The following is an 18,744-nucleotide window of genomic DNA, read 5'->3' as shown; positions in this document are numbered from 1 at the left end:
CACTCCCAGTGTAGTACTGAGGGAGTGCCGCACTGTCGGAGGGGCAGTACTGAGGGAGCGCCGCACTGTGGGAGGGGCAGTGCTGAGGGAGCGCCGCACTGTGGGAGGGGCAGTACTGAGGGAGTGCCGCACTGTCGGAGGGGCAGTACTGTGGGAGCGCCGCACTGTCGGAGGGGCAGTGCTGAGGGAGCGCCGCACTGTGGGAGGGGCAGTACTGAGGGAGCGCCGCACTGTGAGAGAGGCAGTACTGAGGGAGTGCCGCACTGTGGGAGGGGCAGTACTGAGGGAGCGCCGCACTGTGGGAGGGGCAGTGCTGAGGGAGCACCGCACTGTCGGAGGGGCAGTACTGAGGGAGCGCCGCACTGTGGGAGGGGCAGTACTGAGGGAGTGCTGCACTGTCGGAGGGGCAGTACTGAGGGAGTGCCGCACTGTCGGAGGGGCAGTGCTGAGGGAGCGCCGCACTGTGGGAGGGGCAGTACTGAGGGAGCGCCGCACTGTCAGAGGGGCAGTACTGAGGGAGCGCCGCACTGTCGGAGGGGCAGTACTGAGGGAGCGCCGCACTGTCGGAGGGGCAGTAATGAGGGAGCGCCGCACTGTCGGAGGGGCAGTACTGAGGGAGTGCCGCACTGTCGGAGGGCAGTACTGAGAGAGCGCCGCACTGTCGGAGGGGCAGTACTGAGGGAGTGCCGCACTGTCGGAGGGCAGTACTGAGGGAGCGCCGCACTGTCGGAGGGGCAGTACTGAGGGAGCGCTGCACTGTCGGAGGGACAGTACTGAGGGAGCGCCGCACTGTCAGAGGAGATATTAAACCGAGGCCCCGTCTGCTTTCTCAAGTGGATGTAAAAGATTCCATGGCACTACTTCGAAGAAGAGCAGGGAGGTTATCCCCGGTGTCCTGGGGCCAATATATATACGTCAATCAACATAACAAAAACAGATTATCTGGTCATTATCACATTGCTGTTTGTGGGAGCTTGCTGTGCGCAATTTGGTTGCCGCGTTTCCCATTACACTCCAAAAGTACTTCATTGGCTGTAAAGTGCTTTGAGATGTCTGCTGGTCGTGAAAGGCGCTATATAAATGCAAGTCTTTTCTTGTTATCCCGAAGTGTATTGCAGCCATTGAAGTACTTCTATGAAGTGTAATGTAGGAACCAGGGCCGTCAGTTTGCACACAGAAAGGTTTCCACAAACAGCAGTGAGATAGTCACCGGGGAGAACTCCCCTGCTTTTACAAATAGTGCCATGGGATCTTTCACGTCTACCTCAGAGAGCAGACGGGGCCTCGGTTTAACGCTTCATCCGAAAGACAGCACTTCCAACAGTGCGGCGCTCCCTCAGCACTGCCCCTCCGACAGTGTGGCACTCCCTCAGTACCACCCCTCCGACAGCGCGGCGCTCCCTCAGCACTGCCCCTCCGACAGTGCGGCGCTCCCTCAGCACTGCCCCTCCGACAGTGCGGCGCTCCCTCAGCACTGCCCCTCCGACAGTGCGGCACTCCCTCAGCACTGCCCCTCCGACAGTGCGGCGCTCCCTCAGCACTGCCCCTCCGACAGTGCGGCGCTCCCTCAGCACTGCCCCTCCGACAGTGCGGCGCTCCCTCAGCACTGCCCCTCCGACAGTGCGGCGCTCCCTCAGCACTGCCCCTCCGACAGTGCGGCGCTCCCTCAGCACTGCGGCACTCCCTCAGCACTGCCCCTCCGACAGCGCGGCGCTCCCTCAGCACTGCCCCTCTGACAGTGCGGCACTCCCTCAGCACCGCCCCTCCGACAGTCCGGTACTCCCTCAGCACTGCCCCTCCGACAGTGCGGCACTCCCTCAGCACCGCCCCTCCGACAGTGCGGCGCTCCCTCAGCACCGCCCCTCCGACAGTGCGGCGCTCCCTCAGCACTGCCCCTCCGACAGTGCGGCGCTCCCTCAGCACTGCCTCTCCGACAGTGCGACGCTTCCTCAGTACTGCACTGGGAGCGCCGGCCTGGATTTATTGTGCTCAGGTCTCTGGAGTGTGGATTGAACCCGTGACTCTCAGTCTTGGAGGCGGGAGTGCTGCCCACTGAGCCACAACTTACTCACGAGGAACCGATGAGTCAGAAAAGACGGTCTCGGCCGTTGACATTCATCCTGCTCTGCGGTGTTCAGTTAAGAATTCCAAACATAACTTCAAGCCCTAACCAGTGCTTTCAGCTGCAGAGAAGCAATCTGAGTGGCCAGATGACTAAGTGAAGTTGAACCAGTCCCAAGTCCCATTAGGAATAATCTTTACTAATGCTTTTGGATTTATGACAGGAGTAAAATCTAAAATGAAGGCAGCACTTCAGTCTGCTGTGCAGTGCTTTCAAATGGATGAACGAGAGTTGTATACAGCGCATACTAACACATTGACTGGGTGTCTACATCTCAACAACAGCCAATTACATTTATATAATGCCACTCGAACACCATTAGCCGAGGCGTAGAATACAAGAGCAGGGAGGTTATGCTGGAACTGTATAAAACACTGATTAGGCTACAGCTGGAGTATTGCGTGCAGTTCTGGTCACCGCATTACAGGAACGATGTGATTGCACTGGAGAGGGTACAGAGGGGGATTTACCAGGATGTTGCACTACAGAGAGTACAGAGGGGGATATACCAGGATGTTGCCAGGACCGGAGAATTTTAGCGATGAGGAAAGATTGGATAGGCTGGGGTTGTTTTCCTTGGAACAGAGGAGGCTGAGGGGAGACCTGATTGAGGTGTATAAAATTATGAGGGGCTTGGATAGAGTGGATAGGAAGGACCTGTTTCCCTTAGCAGAGGGGTCAACAACCAGGGGGCATAGATTTAAAGTAATTGGTACACGGTTTACAGGGGATTTGAGGAAATATTTCTTCACCCAGAGGGCGGTGGGGGTCTGGGGCGGAACTCACTGCCTGAAAGGGTGGTAGAGGCAGAAACCCTCACCACATTTATAAAGTACTTGGATGTACACCTGAAGTGCCGTAACCTACAGGGCTATGGACCCAGAGCTGGAAAGTTGGATTAGGCTGGATAGCTCTTTGTCGGCCAGTGCGGACACGATGGGCCGAATGGCCTCCTTCCATGTCATTCTTTTAATGATTCTACCATCGAGTGGTTTACACGAAGGAAATTGAAAGACTTGCATTTCTATAGCGCCTTTCACGATCACAGGATTTCCCAAAGTGCTTTACAGCCAATGAAGTGCTCTTTGGAGTGTAGTCGTTGTTGTAATGTTGGAAACGCGGCAGCCAATTTGCACACAGCAAGCTCCCACAAACAGCAATGTGATAATGACCAGATTGTCTGTTTTTTTTTTGTGAGGTTGGTTGAGCGATAAATACTGGTCCCTGCACACTGGACGAGAACTCCCCCCTGCTCATCTTCAAAATAGTGCTATTACCTCGGAGAAGTGGCGGGTGGCATTCTCAATGAGCCATGACAGAGCAAGAAGGTCCCAGCTTCAGTCTCTGGTCTGTGCGGTGTTCCCGACTCTCAGTCAGGCCAGGAACTGAGATACCAGAGTCATGTCCCTGGGCTGGGACAGTGAAAGATTTATTGCGTTTACATTCCTGCCACCTACCCAGTTAGTCATGACGAGAAAGCGGCTGAGGACGGAATTGGGCTCGATTGTGATTCCTCCCACAGTCAAATAGCCAGCTTTCATTCCCCCCCCCACCCCACCTCACTGTCTGGGCACATGCATGAAAAGTTATCACATGGAAGGGGGAGGAGCCATACCCCAGCAATGAGCGATCACCTACAGGACAGGACACAAACCGACTCATCTCTGATGTTATTGGTAACGTGATATGATGCATGTTGGTGCTTTTACAGAATCGTGCAGATGGCCTTCAGTGTAGACCCCTTCAGGATGTAGTTCAGGACCTGGAATCTTAGGCCCTTCATTGAAACACCTGTGAACTCATCCCTTTTTGGTGTGGAAGCTTCGAGGGACTGCTTATGATGCTAAGGACATCAGAAATAGGAGCAGGAGTAGGCCATACGGCCCCTCGAGCCTGCTCCGCCATTTAATACGATCATGGCTGATCCAATCATGGACTCAGCTCCACTTCCCTGCCTGGCCCCTTATCCCCTTATCGTTTAAGAAACTGTCTGTCTCTATCTTAAATTTATTCGATGTCCCGGCTTCCACAGCTCTCTCAGGCAGCGAATTCCACAGATTTACAACCCTCCGAGAGAAGAAATTTCTCCTCATCTCACTTTTAAATGGCCGGCCCCTTATTCTAAGACCATGCCCCCTAGTTCTAGTCTCCCCCATCAGTGGAAACATCCTCTCTGCATCCACCTGGTCAAGCCACCTCATAATCTTATACGTTTCGATAAGATCGCCTCTCATTCTTCTGAATTCCAATGAGTAGAGACCCAACCTACTCAACCTTTCCTCATAAGTCAACCCCCTCATCCCCGGAATCAACCGAGTGAACCTTCTCTGAACTGCCTCCAAAGCAAGTATATCCTTTCGTAAATATGGAGACCAAAACTGCACGCAGTGCTCCAGGTGTGGCCTTACCAATACCCTGTATAGCTGTAACAAGACTTCCCTGCTTTTATACTCCATCCCCTTTGCTGTAAGGCCAAGATTCCATTGGCCTTCCTGATCACTTGCTGTACCTGCATACTATCCTTTTGTGTTTCACGCACAAGTACCCCCAGGTCCCGCTGTACTGCGGCACTTTGCAATCTTTCTCCATTTAAATAATAACTTGCTCTTTGATTTTTTTTTTCTGCCAAAGTGCATGACCTCACACTTTCCAACATTATACTCCACCTGTCAAATTTTTGCCCACTTACTTAGCCTGTCTATGTCCTTTTGCAGATTTTTTGTGTCCTCCTCACACATTACTTTTCCTCCCATCTTTGTATCGTCAGCAAACTTGGCTACGTTACACTCGGTCCCTTCTTCCAAGTCGTTAATATAGATTGTAAATAGTTGGGGTCCCAGCACTGATCCCTGCGGCACCCCACTAGATGATGAAACGGCCGAACTCCCAATTTCAGGGAAAGGTTTTGGAGACACATGCCTTTGGCAAGAGCAAGGCCCCACCCCTCGCTAGGCCGCAAAGCCCCACGGCGGCAGCCTACACAGCTGAACCGGCCAAGGCCCGTGTCCGAGGCTGGTGTTGTCTCCGGGGTGGGGAGAGGGGCGAAAGGGAGAGGGGCGGGGGCGGGCGGGAATGGAAGGGGGAAAGATAATCATCCCAGGTCTTTCTTTTCAAACTCAGATACTGGTTTCAACGCAGCTTTCTTCAGCCAAGCGGACAGGGAGCAAGGAATTGCATCCTCACCCCAAGCCTCGCCAATGCCTCAATCTGATCGCACAAGAGGGTGCGGCCATGCAGCCGGGTAAGATGGGTACTGCCCACAAATGATCAAACCGATTGACTTCTTGAGAGATATTGGCCTCCATGGCCTTAACCCCTCCCTACCTCTGTACCCTCCTCCAGCCCCGACACCCCTCCCTACCTCTGTACCCTCCTCCAGCCCCTACACCCTCCCTATCTCTGTAACCTCCTCCAGCCCCTACACCCCTCCCTACCTCTGTACCCTCCTCCAGCCCCTACACCCTCCCTACCTCTGTAACCACCTCCAGCCCCGACACCCCTCCCTACCTCTGTACCCTCCTCCAGCCCCTATACCCTCCCTATCTCTGTAACCTCCTCCAGCCCCTACACCCTCCCTACCTCTGTACCCTCCTCCAGCCCCTACACCCTTCCCTATCTCTGTAACCTCCTCCAGCCCCTACACCCTCCCTATCTCTGTAACCTCCTCCAGCCCCTACACCCCTCCCTACCTCTGTACCCTCCTCCAGCCCCTACACCCCTCCCTATCTCTGTAACCTCCTCCAGCCCCTACACCCCTCCCTATCTCTGTAACCTCCTTCAGCCCCTACACCCCTCCCTATCTCTGTAACCTCCTTCAGCCCCTACACCCCTCCCTATCTCTGTAACCAGCTCCAGCCCCTACACCCCTCCCTATCTCATTAACCTCCGCCAGCCCCTACACCCCTCCCCATCTCTGTAACCTCCTCCAGGCCCTACACCCCTCCCTATCTCTGTAACCAGCTCCAGCCCCTACACCCCTCCCTATCTCATTAACCTCCGCCAGCCCCTACACCCCTCCCCATCGCTGTAACCTCCTTCAGCCCCTGCACCCCTCCCTATCTCTAACATCCTCCAGCCCCTACCCTCCCTATCTCTGTAACCTCCTTCAGCCCCTACACCCCTCCCTATCTCATTAACCTCCGCCAGCCCCTACACCCCTCCCTATCTCTGTAACCCCCTCCAGCCCCATAACACGCTGAGATCTCTGCATCCTCCAATTCCGGCCTCTTGCGCATCCCCCGATTCCCATCGCTCCACCATCGGTGGCCGTGCCTTCAGCTGCCTGGGCCCCAAGCTCTGGAACTCCCTCCCTAAACCTCTCCGACACCACCCCTGCCTCTCTCCTTTTATAAGACGCTCCTTAAAACTTAACTCTTTGGCCAAGCTTTTGGTCACCTGTCCTAATATCTCCTTATGTGACTCAGTGTCAAATTTTATTGAAATATTGCTCCCGTGAAGCACCTTGAGATGTTTTACTATGCTGAAGATGCTATATAAATGCAAGTTGTTGTCAAGTAGACTTGACTATTCCCTGCGTAAACTTGAGTTGGTCCAAAATACGCTGCCCTGTTCGAGGTATCCGCTTCCTGATTACCATCCAGCGACCCGGCCTACAAAGTGTGTGACCTGCTCACCCAGCGATCTCTGCTGGGAAATGCATGTTACGATGGACATCCAGAAATCCCACGGGTTCAGTGGTGGTAATGTATTCGCTTCCTGGGTTCTTTGCTTAAGAATTGATAGCAACATATTGCTATTAAGAATTAGTTGGCTTATTAGCAAAAGGTTTAACAATCACACTACACATTACCGGTTCATCCACCAGGCTCACAGCCCCATCGTGGATCCCCCGAACCCAACTGGCCGGGGTTTTATTGAGTCTTGTGAACATCACGTGACCGGCTAAGCCAATCCCCACTCAACAGCTCCACAACTATTTTTGGTAGAATGTTAATTCAAGTGCCCGCCTTTTGAAAGGGCACAAAAACCCACAAATTAACTAATCAACATTAAAAGGAACCTTGACAAATCAAATTCAATTAAAAATTTTGTTCCCTGTCGAAATGATGCACCGCGTGCTCCATCTCCAGGGACACCCTGGCTCAGATGTAACCGCGGGCAGTTGGGCTGAACGACCCCCTCGACCGCCCGCTGCCTGGACCGGCTGATGGCCCCCTTGGGCCAGGCCCAGGAGCAGGCCTGCAAGGAGGCCTCAACAGCTCTACAAACCGGTGAGCATACTCACAGGTGCATATATTACAGTAGCACAGTGGTTATGTTACTGGACCAGTAATGCAAAGGCCCGGACTGATGATCCAGAGAGCTGAGTTAAAATCCCACCACGGCAGCTAGGAGGATTTAAGTTCAGTTAAGTAAATAAATCCTGGAATGAAAAGCTCGTGTCAGTAATGGTAACTACCGGATTGTCGTAAAACCTCATCGGGTTCACTAATGTCCCTTTAGGGAAGGAAATCTGTCGCCCTTACCCGGTCTGGCCGATATGTGACTCCAGACCCACAGCAATGTGGTTGACTCTTAACTGCCCTCTGAAATGGCCCAGCGAGACACTCAGTTGTATAAGGCGGCTCACCACCACCATCTCAAGGGGCAATTAGGGACGGGCAATAAATGCCGGTCTTTGCCGGCGATGCCCACATGCCGTGAACATAGAAACATAGAAAATAGGTGCAGGAGTAGTCCATTCGGCCCCTCGAGCCTGCACCGCCATTCAATATGATCATGGCTGATCATGCAACTTCAGTACCCCATTCCTGCCTTCTCTCCATACCCCTTGATTCCTTTAGCCGTAAGGGCCACATCTAACTCCCTTTTGAATATATCTAACGAACTGGCCTCAACAACTCTCTGTGGTAGAGAATTCCACAGATTCACCACTCTCTGAGTGAAGAAGTTTCTCCTCATCTCGGTCCTAAATGGCTTACCTCTTATCCTTAAGACTGTGACCCCTGGTTCTGGACTTCCCCAACATCGGGAACATTCTTCCTGCATCCTATGTGGCTCGGTGTCAATTTTTTTGTCACATAACACTCCTGTGAAGCGCCTTGGGATGTTTCACTATGTTAAAGGCACTATAATAAATACAAGTTGTTGTTGTTCTGTATTTGGACACCAAAACGTTGAATTTTCTCGCAAAGTGATTTTTGTCAGTGCTCAGCTGAACCACTAGGTGGTGCTCTCTCACCTCAGGGTGGCCCCTTGTATTCCGTCCACTTCAGCTGCCCATTGCTCATCGCCGAGTCCCATCGAGGTGAGACCTTGCCTTCAAGGTCTGGCTTTGGCAAGTGTCAGCTAGTGGCTTAGTTTGCAGCACCAACGCCTCTGAGTCACAAGGAGGTGGGTTCAAACCCCGCCCAGGAGACTCGAGCCCATTAGGTAGATTGACACTCCCAGTGCAGTGCTGAGGGAGCGCCGCACTGTGGGAGGGGCAGTACTGAGGGAGTGCCGCACTGTCGGAGGGGCAGTGCTGAGGGAGCGCCGCACTGTGGGAGGGGCAGTACTGAGGGAGTGCCGCACTGTGGGAGGGGCAGTACTGAGGGAGTGCCGCACTGTGGGAGGGGCAGTACTGAGGGAGTGCCGCACTGTCGGAGGGGCAGTGCTGAGGGAGCGCCGCACTGTCGGAGGGGCAGTGCTGAGGGAGCGCTGCACTGTCGGAGGGGCAGTACTGAGGGAGCGCCGCACTGTCGGAGGGGCAGTACTGAGGGACTGCTGCACTGTCGGAGGGGCAGTACTGAGGGAGTGCCGCACTGTGGGAGGGGCAGTACTGAGGGAGCGCCGCACTGTTGGAGGTGCCGCCTTTCGGATGAGACGTAAAAGATCCCGCGGCCACTATTGCGAAGAAGAGCAGGGGGAGGCGTCCCTGGGGTCAATTTTTAGTCCCTCAACCAACAGATGATCTGGTCGCTATCCCGTCGCTGTGTGTGGGAGCTTGCTGTGCGCAGATTGGCTGCTGGGTTTCCCACAATACAACAGTGACTGCACTCCAAAAGCAAAAAAGTACGTAATCAGCTGCAGAGCGCTTTGGGACATCCTGAGGGATGATACAAGTGCAAGTCTTTCTTAACTGTGAGAGTCCTGTGAGATTACCGTACCTTCCTCCGAACCACGGCACCGGGATCAGTCAGCAGGAGGGGAAAACTGTGCAAGGTAGACAAATACCAGCGTCCTTTTGGAAAGGCAGATTGTTGCTGAGCGAAATACATTCCGATTTAAAAAAAAAATATATTAAAAAATTCTCTTTACATGAACCTAAATGTTTGATTTTAACTCTGTATTATGGAGGGTATGATAAACTGCAGCGTTACTGGGCAATGAACTGTGTGAGATCCCTGCTCACTGCCTCCACCCCACTGAGACCTACTCGGCTGACCCTGAAATGACCTTCCCCCGATGATATCTCTTCCCCTGAGTTGATATTGGAGGCTGCCTGCCTGAGTTAAAGAGAATCCAGCTACCTGCCTAATGCAGTCTGAAAACGACAGGCCAGTTTTCATCAGCTATTAATCGTGACCTGTCAGTAAATCTTTCCTTTGCCAGTCACGCCAAAGCGCTGGTCGAGGGTGTGGGAGAGCTTTATTTATTTTCCTCTTTGAGGGGTGATTCAAAATGCGGTTGCCCCCGTGTCCTAACTCGCACCGAGTCCCGCTCACCCATCACCCCCTGTGCTCACTGCCCCGTGTCCTAACTCGCACCGAGTCCTGCTCACCCATCACCCCCTGTGCTCACTGCCCCGTGTCCTAACTCGCACCGAGTCCCGCTCACCCATCACCCCCTGTGCTCACTGCCCCGTGTCCTAACTCGCACCGAGTCCCGCTCACCCATCACCCCCTGTGCTCACTGCCCCGTGTCCTAACTCGCACCGAGTCCCGCTCACCCATCACCCCCTGTGCTCACTGCCCCATGTCCCAACTCGCACCGAGTCCCGCTCACCCATCACCCCCTGTGCTCACTGCCCCGTGTCTTAACTCGCACCGAGTCCCGCTCACCCATCACCCCCTGTGCTCACTGCCCCGTGTCCTAACTCGCACCGAGTCCTGCTCACCCATCACCCCCTGTTCTCGCTGCCCCATGTCCTAACTCGCACCGAGTCCCGCTCACCCATCACCCTCTGTGCTCGCTGCCCCGTGTCCTAACTCGCACCGAGTCCCGCTCACCCATCACCCTCTGTGCTCGCTGCCCCGTGTCCTAACTCGCACCGAGTCCCGCTCACCCATCACCCCCCTGTGCTCGCTGCCCCGTGTCCTAACTCGCACCGAGTCCCGCTCACCCATCACCCCCTGTGCTCGCTGACCTACATTGGCTCCCGGTTAAGCAACGCCTCGATTTCAAAATTTTCATTCTTATTTACAAATCCCTCCCTATCTCTGTAATCTCCTCCAGCCCCACAACCCCGAGATATCTGTGCTCCTCTAATTCTGCCCTCTTGAGCATCCCTGATTATAACCGCTCCACCATCGGTGGCCGTGCCTTCTGCTGCCTAGGCCCCAAGCTCTGGAACTCCCTCCCTAAACCTCTCCACCTCTCTTTCCTCCTTCAAGACGCTCCTTAAAACTGACCTCTTTGACCAAGCTTTTGGTCACCTGAGCTAATTTCTACTTATGCGACTCGGTGTCAAATTTTTATCACATAACGCTCCTGTGAAGCGCCTTGGGACGTTTCATTATGTTAAAGGCGCTATATAAATACAAGTTGTTGTTGTTGATCTAATTGAGGTGTTTACGATGATTGAAGGATTCGTTCGGGTGGATCGAGAGAAACGATTTCCTCTGGTGGGAGGAGTCTAGAACAAGGGGGCGTCACCTTAAAATTAGAGGCAGGCCGTTCAGGGGGTGATGTCACACACAGGGCCGTGGGAATCTGGAACCCTTTCCCCCAAAAAGCTGTTGAGGCCGAGGGGTCAATAAAAAAATGTCAAAACTGAGATCGCTAGATCGTCGTTGGGTATTAAGGGTAATGGAACCAAGGCGGGTCGATGGAGTTCAGATACAGATCAGCCGTGATCTTATTGAATGGCGGAATAGGCTCGAGGGGCTGAATGGCCTCCTCCTGTTCCTGTGTTCCTGTGGTGGTACACATGGCGGGGGTCAAATCCAAACACAATCTTCAGGGGAAAAGGGCTGGGGGGGTCATTGAACCCAGGCGCACAAAAGGTAATTTAATTCCCATTGTAAACAGAAATTCTGCCGAAGATTTTAAGAAATTTCTCGAGACTTCAAGAGGCCAGAGACAGGCTGGAATGGGCAGACACGGAGCAGATGAAATTTAACGCTGAAAAGTGTGAAGTGATACATTTTGGTGGAAAGGCACTATAAACTAAAGGGTACAATCCTAAAGGGGGTGCATGAACAGAGAGACCCGGGGGTATGTGTGCACAAATCGTTGAAGGTGGCAGGACAGGTTGAGAAAGCAGTTAAAAAAGCTTACGGGATCCTGGGCTTCAGAAATAGAGGCACAGAGTACAAAGGCAAGGAAATAATGATGAACCTGTATAAAACACTGGTTCGGCCTCAACTGGAGCAGTGTGTCCAATTCTGGGCCCCACACTTTAGGAAGGATGTGAAGGCCTTAGAGAGGGGGCAGAAAAGATTTACGAGAATGGTTCCAGGGATGAGGGACTTCAGTGACGGGGATAGACTGGAGAAGCCGGGGTTGTTCTCCTTGGAGCAGAGAAGGTTGAGAGGAGATTTGATCGAGGTGTTCAACATCATGAGGGGTCTGGGCAGAGTAGAGCGAGAGAAGCTGTTCCCATTGGTGGAAGGGTCGAGAACCAGAGGGACACAGATTGAAGGCGATTGGCAGAAGAACCAAAGGCGACACGAGAAAAAACGTTTTTACGCAGCGAGTGGTTAGGATCTGGAACGAGCTGCCTGAGAGGGTGGTGGAGGCAGACTCAATCGTGGCTTTCAAAAGGGAGTTGGATAAGTGCCTGAAGGAAACAGATTACCGGAAAGGGTGGTGGAGTGGGACTGGCTGAGGGTGCTCTTGCAGAGAGCCGGCACGGGTTCGATGGGCCGAATGGCCTCCCTCTGTGCAATAACCATTCTGTCATTGTGTGTGTCCACATTTGCAAGGGAAAATCTATGTAAACGTGTCACGCTGCAGTTACACCTTCCTGCCAGCAGTGGCGCTGCAGTCAATGTGTCTTTTAGCCTGGGAAACAGAAGAAAACTCGATTAAATGGTCACTTGTCTTACTGCTGCTTAAGGGATGGCACCGTCACAAAGGGGCAACCACTTTCATCTACTCAGCCCTGCCCGCACTCCGAAGGTCATTCATTAGCGGCAGTGGCTGGTGCAATAATCTTCTCCTCCTTTGGCAGTCCCTCGGAGTCGAGGATGACTTGCTTCCACACTGACGCGAGTTCTCAGGTGACGGATGAGTCCAATGCGGGACCTACAGTCTCTGTCACTGGAGGTGGGGGGGGCAGGCGGGCAGACGGTGGTTGGAGGGGGGGGGGGGCTTCTTCTGCTGTTTGCCCTTGGCCTCCGCGTGCTCCCGGCGGAGAGACTCGAGGCGTTCGACACCTTCCCGGTTGCTTCTCCACTTTCGAGCGGTTTTGGATCAGAGATTCCCAGGAGCCGGTGGGGATGTTGCATTTTTTTTCCAAGGAGGATTTGAGGGTGTCCTTTGAAACCTTCTGTCTGCCCTCCTGGGACTCGCTTGGCATGACGTCGCTCGGAGTCGAGTGCTTGTTTCGGGAGCAGAGCCTCGGGCGTGCGGACAATGTGGCCCGACCATCGGAGCTGGTCAATGCTTCAATGCTGGGGATGTTGACCTGAGAACACTGATGTTGGTGCGTCTATCCTGCAGGATTTCGCGGAGTCAGCATTACTGGTACTTCTCCAATGCCTTGAGGTGCCAACTGTACATAGTCCATGTCTCTGACGTGTATAGGAGGGCTGGTCTCGCCACTTCCCTGTAGACCATGAGCTTGGTGCCGGGTTTGATGTAATAAAGGATCGTGATTACTACAAGTATAAAAACAGTTCTGCTGAAGGGGTGAGGAAGTAGGGTGGGAGGAGGCTTGTGGGAATCACAAACACCAGCACGGACCTGTAGGGCCCAATGGCCTGTATCAGCATGGAGCCCTTACCTCAGGCCCAAACCGTTAGCCTTTTCTTTTTACTTCCTCTCGCTTGCTCTTAGGCCTGTCGAGCATGTTCTGTTTCAGATTTTCCAGTTTAAATGTTTTGTTTTGAGGAATTGGTGCTTGTGGGAGGTTATTTCATTCCTGCGCCCCCCCCACCCCTTCACCACTTTCCCCATTCATCAAGACCTCGATTTTAAAATTCTCACCCTTGTTCTCAATTACCTCCAGGGCTTCTCGCCCCACAACCAACCCCCCCACCCCCCTCCCATCTCTCTAATCTTCTCCAGCCCTACAACCCCCCGAGATCTCTGCGCTCCTCCAATTCTGCCCTCTTGCGCATCCCCCGATTTCCATCGCTCCACCATCGGTGGCCGTGCCTTCTGTTGCCTGGGCCCCAAGCTCTGGAACTCCCTCCCTAAACCTCTCCACCTCTCTCCCCTCCTTTAAGACGCTCCTTAAAGCCTACCTCTTTGACCAAGCTTTTGGTCGCCTATCCTAATATCTCCTGATGTGGCTTGGTGCCAGATTGTGTCTGTTTACGGCTATATAAATGCGGGTGGGGGAGGAGGAGGTGTACGTGGGCCATATCTCCGCTCTGTATTTGCAAGAGATTTGAAATTGAGATTCCTATTGATATTATGGTCATGACAGCAAGTCATGAATAATTAAGTGTGAGACTCATTGAGCGTGTACACTCTGACACCGTGTTCATAGTGTTCCAGTGTCAGACCCTCGAATGCTTCAAACATTGAACGGCCACACAGGTATCGCCTGCTGCCACCTCATCTCGGAAGATCACAAACTCTCCCATGCACCATCTCCGTTGTGTTACAAGCCCTTGCGGTGTCAGGCGTGGCTCAGTGGGCAGCACTCTCACCTCTGAGTCAGAAGGTTGTGGGTTCGAGTCCCACTCCAGAGACATGAGCTCAAAAATCTAGGCTGACACTCTCAGTGCAGTGCTGAGGGAGCGCCGCACTGTCGGAGGGGCAGTACTGAGGGAGCGCCGCACTGTCGGAGGGGCAGTACTGAGGGAGCGCCGCACTGTCGGAGGGGGCAGTGCTGAGGGAGCGCCGCACTGTCGGAGGGGCAGTACTGAGGGAGCACCGCACTGTCGGAGGGGCAGTGCTGAGGGAGCGCCGCACTGTCGGAGGGGCAGTGCTGAGGGAGTGCCGCACTGTCGGAGGGGCAGTACTGAGGGAGCGCCGCATTGTCGGAGAGGCAGTACTGAGGGAGCGCCGCACTGTCAGAGGAGCAGTACTGAGGGAGCGCCGCATTGTCGGAGGGGCAGTACTGAGGGAGCGCCGCACTGTCAGAGAGGCAGTGCTGAGGGAGCGCCGCACTGTCAGAGGAGCAGTACTGAGGGAGCGCCGCACTGTCGGAGAGGCAGTACTGAGGGAGTGCCGCACAGTCAGAGGAGCAGTACTGAGGGAGCGCCGCATTGTCGGAGAGGCAGTACTGAGGGAGCGCCGCACTGTCAGAGGGGCAGTACTGAGGGAGCGCCGCATTGTCGGAGGGGCAGTACTGAGGGAGCGCCGCATTGTCGGAGGGGCAGTACTGAGGGAGCGCCGCACTGTCAGAGGAGCAGTACTGAGGGAGTGCCGCACTGTCGGAGGGGCAGTACTGAGGGAGCGCCGCACTGTCAGAGGGGCAGTACTGAGGGAGCGCCGCATTGTCGGAGGGGCAGTACTGTGGGAGCGCCGCATTGTCGGAGGGGCAGTACTGAGGGAGCGCCGCACTGTCAGAGAGGCAGTGCTGAGGGAGCGCCGCACTGTCAGAGGAGCAGTACTGAGGGAGCGCCGCACTGTCGGAGAGGCAGTACTGAGGGAGTGCCGCACTGTCAGAGGGGCAGTACTGAGGGAGCGCCGCATTGTCGGAGGGGCAGTACTGAGGGAGCGCCGCATTGTCGGAGGGGCAGTACTGAGGGAGCGCCGCATTGTCGGAGGGGCAGTACTGAGGGAGTGCCGCACTGTCAGAGGAGCAGTACTGAGCGAGTGCCGCACTGTCGTAGGGGCAGTACTGAGGGAGCGCCGCACTGTCAGAGGAGCAGTGCTGAGGGAGCGCCACACTGTCGGAGGGGCCGTCTCTCAGATGAGACGTTAAACTGAGGCCCCGTCTGCTCTCTCAGGTGGACGTAAAAAGTCCCATGGCCACTATATCGAAGAAGAGCAGGGGAGTTCTCCCCGGTGTCCTGGGGCCAATATTTATCCCTCAGTCAAAATCACAAAAACAGATTATCTGGTCATTAGATGTTGCTGTTTGTGGGAGCTTGCTGTGCGCAAATTGGCGGCTGCATTTCCTACATTACAAGAGTGACCACATTTTTCTTTCTTTCGTTTCCTCCTTCCATAAAGTTTAAACACTTGTTCCTATTAATTGGCATATTGCAAGTTGCATTAGCAGGAAGATGGTGTTCTGAATTGAACCTCCATCGAGACAAACAGCCCTTTCCAGACCTCCGGGTCCTTAAAATTCAAGTAGGACAAACCAGCCCGTGAGAGATACAAGCGGAGCTCGACTTTGGCTCAGATTCTTGTACCAGATTGCCAGAGCTAGAGGGCAGGATGTGGTCACAGTTTGGTTGCAAAGCCGCTCATTATCAATCCCAAGTGGTTGTCCATTTGCCGGCGACACAGGGTGGGAATTTCAGGCGGACAGGTTTTTTTTGTCTGTCTGGGAAATGTTATCCCAACCAAAACAAAATCATTCCGGGGCAGCAGACGACGCCCCTTTAAATTGCCCCAAGCAGCGAAGAAACAGAACGAGCATATCTAATGGGGGCAGTTAGCAGTCACAGCTTTGCAAATAGAGGCAAGGTTGCTGAGTGAGCAGACAGGATACCATCTGGGACCATCTGCCCAGAAACAGTCCCCTATAACCATAGTTATTAAACAGTATTTACAGCACAGACACGGGCCATTCAGCCCAACAGGTCCGTGACCGTGTTTATGCTCCACTCGGGCTTCCAGCCGCCCTCTCTCAGCCGTGGCTCAGTGGGTAGCACTCTCACCTCTGAGTCAGAGCGTTGTGGATTCAAGTCCCGCTCCAGAGACTTGGGCACAAATCTAGGCTGACGCTCCCAGCAGTGCTGAGGGAGCGCCGCACTGTCAGAGGGGCAGTGCTGAGAGAGCACCGTACTGCGCTGTCGGAGGGGCAGTGCTGAGAGAGCACCGTACTGCGCTGTCGGAGGGGCAGTGCTGAGGGAGTGCCGCACTGTCAGAGAGGCAGTGCTGAAGGAGCGCGCACTGTCGGAGGGGCAGTGCTGACGGAGCGCCGTACTGCGCTGTCGGAGGGGCAGTGCTGAGGAAGCGCCGTACTGTGCTGTCGGAGGGGCAGTGCTGAGGGAGCGCCGCACTGTCGGAGGGGCAGTGCTGAGGGAGCGCCGTACTGTCGGAGGGGCAGTGCTGAGGGAGTGCCTCACTGTCAGAGGTGTCGTCTTTCAGATGAGACGTTAAACCGAGGCCCCGTCTGCTCTCTCAGATGGGCGTAAAAGATCCCACGGCACTATTTCGAAGAAGAGCAGGGGAGTTATCCCCGGTGCCCTGGGGCCAATATTTATCCCTCAACCAACATCACTAAAACAGATTATCTGGTCATTATCATGTTGCTGTTTGTGGGAGCTTGCTGTGCGCAAATTGGCTGCCGCGTTTCCCACATTACAACAGTGACTACACTCCAAAAGTACTTCATTGGCCGTAAAGAGCTTTGAGACGACCGGTGGTCGTGAAAGGCGCTATATAAATGCAAGTCTTTCTCTCCGGCACGAGGTCAATGGGTCGAATGGCCTCCTTTGCTGTGACCATCCTGCGATTTTGTTCTATGATTCTTTCTCTTTTATAAAATGAACAACTCATCCGAAAGACGGCACCTCCGACACTGCGGTGCTCCCTCAGTACTGCCCCTCCGACAGCGCAGTACGGCGCTCCCTCAGCACTGCCCCTCCGACAGCGCAGTACGGCGCTCCCTCAGCACTGCCCCTCCGACAGCGCAGTACGACGCTCCCTCAGCACTGCCCCTCCGACAGCGCAGCACTCCCTCAGCACTGCCCCTCCGACAGTGCAGTAAGGCGCTCCCTCAGCACTGCCCCTTTGACAGTGTGGCACTCCCTCAGTACTGCCCCTCCAAATGCGCTGCACTCCCTCAGCACGGCACTGGAGAGTGGCAGTCGAGATGTTATTGTGCTCAATGGTGTGAGACCCACAACCTTCTGGAACTCGAACTCCCAAAGCCACCCCACCGTGAATCCCGGGTGATTGGCATGGCCTTGGACCAATGGCGGGCAGGAGGATGACGCAGCATGTTAATGAGGCGGCGGGGCCAATGGGGAGGGAGGTGGGCGGGTGGGGACGGTGCTGGGGCGGATTTTAGGAAGGAACGCAGCGCCTGCGCGCTACAATGTTACTTGTGCCAAGTGTAACGATACGGGGGCGAGGTAACAAAGTGGCGGAGAGAGACACACCACCAGGATCTACTCCAGTCTCTCACACAGGACAGGGACAGGGAGGGAGCGCCTGGGGCTGCTCTGGGGAGGGGGAAACCACATCTCTCAGACGGAAAGTGCCCCACATCACCGGCCCTGCCTGGATATTACAGCAGAGACCGCGGGACTGAAGGAGGAACCCGGAGCCTTCAGCGCAGCAGTAAGTCTCGTCGGCAAGAGCCGCTCGGTTTCATTGTGAAATTTACAAGAGAGATGTTTCCAGCGGCTGAAACTGATTCGCTGCAACTGGCGTGTGTATATGTGTTTGTGTATCTCTCTCATTCGGTGTCACCAAGCGGCTTATGCTCTGCTACCTGATCGTGATTCAACGCATTTTCAGTGGCTTGCCTCCTCCCTCTGCTCGCGAAGTGTATTGCAGGGATCAGCGGCCTGGCTGCTTCTCTCTGTATGATCCTGGAGGGAGGAGGGAGGGCTGGGGAGAGAGAGAGAGAGAGAGAGAGAGAGAGAGAGGGAGAGGACGGGCTGGGCTGGGGAGAGAGGGAGAGGGAGGGCTGGGGGGAGAGGGAGGGCTGGGGAGAGGGGGAGAGGGAGGGCTGGGGAGAGGGGGAGAGGGAGGGCTGGGGAGAGGGGGAGAGGGAGGGCTGGGGAGAGGAGGGCTGGGGAGAGGGGAGAGGGAGGGCTGGGGAGAGGGGGAGAGGGAGGGCTGGGGAGAGGGGGAGAGGGAGGGCTGGGGAGAGGGGGAGAGGGAGGGCTGGGGAGAGGGGGAGAGGGAGGGCTGGGGAGAGGGAGAGAGGGAGAGGGAGGGCTGGAGAGAGGGAGAGGGAGGGCTGGAGAGAGGGAGAGGGAGGGCTGGAGAGAGGGAGAGGGAGGGCTGGAGAGAGGGAGAGGGAGGCTGGAGAGGAGGGAGAGGGAGGGCTGGAGAGAGGGAGGGAGAGGGAGGGCTGGAGAGGAGGGGGCTGGAGAGAGGGAGAGGGCTGGAGAGGGGAGGGCTAGGAGAGGGGGGAGGGCTGGAGCGAGGGGGAGGGAGGGAGGAGGGGGGTGGGATGGTGCGAGGGAGAGGGAGAGGGCTGGGGAGGA

At 55.1% G+C, this 18,744-nt stretch overlaps 1 protein-coding gene across 1 annotated transcript in view; it reads left to right on the top strand.

The window, feature by feature from the left end:
• Positions 1–12,804: 12,804 nt before the first annotated feature.
• The window catches only part of LOC139256206 (zinc finger FYVE domain-containing protein 1-like), a 24,050-nt gene continuing 18,110 nt past the window's right edge, over positions 12,805–18,744 (top strand). Inside the window, exon 1 of the mRNA XM_070874156.1 lies at positions 12,805–12,885. Coding sequence (XP_070730257.1) covers positions 12,805–12,885 — 81 coding nt within the window. The remainder of the gene's footprint in view (positions 12,886–18,744) is intronic.

The sequence above is a fragment of the Pristiophorus japonicus genome, unplaced genomic scaffold, assembly GCF_044704955.1.
Source record: "Pristiophorus japonicus isolate sPriJap1 unplaced genomic scaffold, sPriJap1.hap1 HAP1_SCAFFOLD_697, whole genome shotgun sequence".
NCBI lineage: Eukaryota > Metazoa > Chordata > Chondrichthyes > Pristiophoridae > Pristiophorus > Pristiophorus japonicus.
Note: the sequence above shows the minus strand (reverse complement) of the source record. Positions and strands in the feature narration are given on the sequence as shown.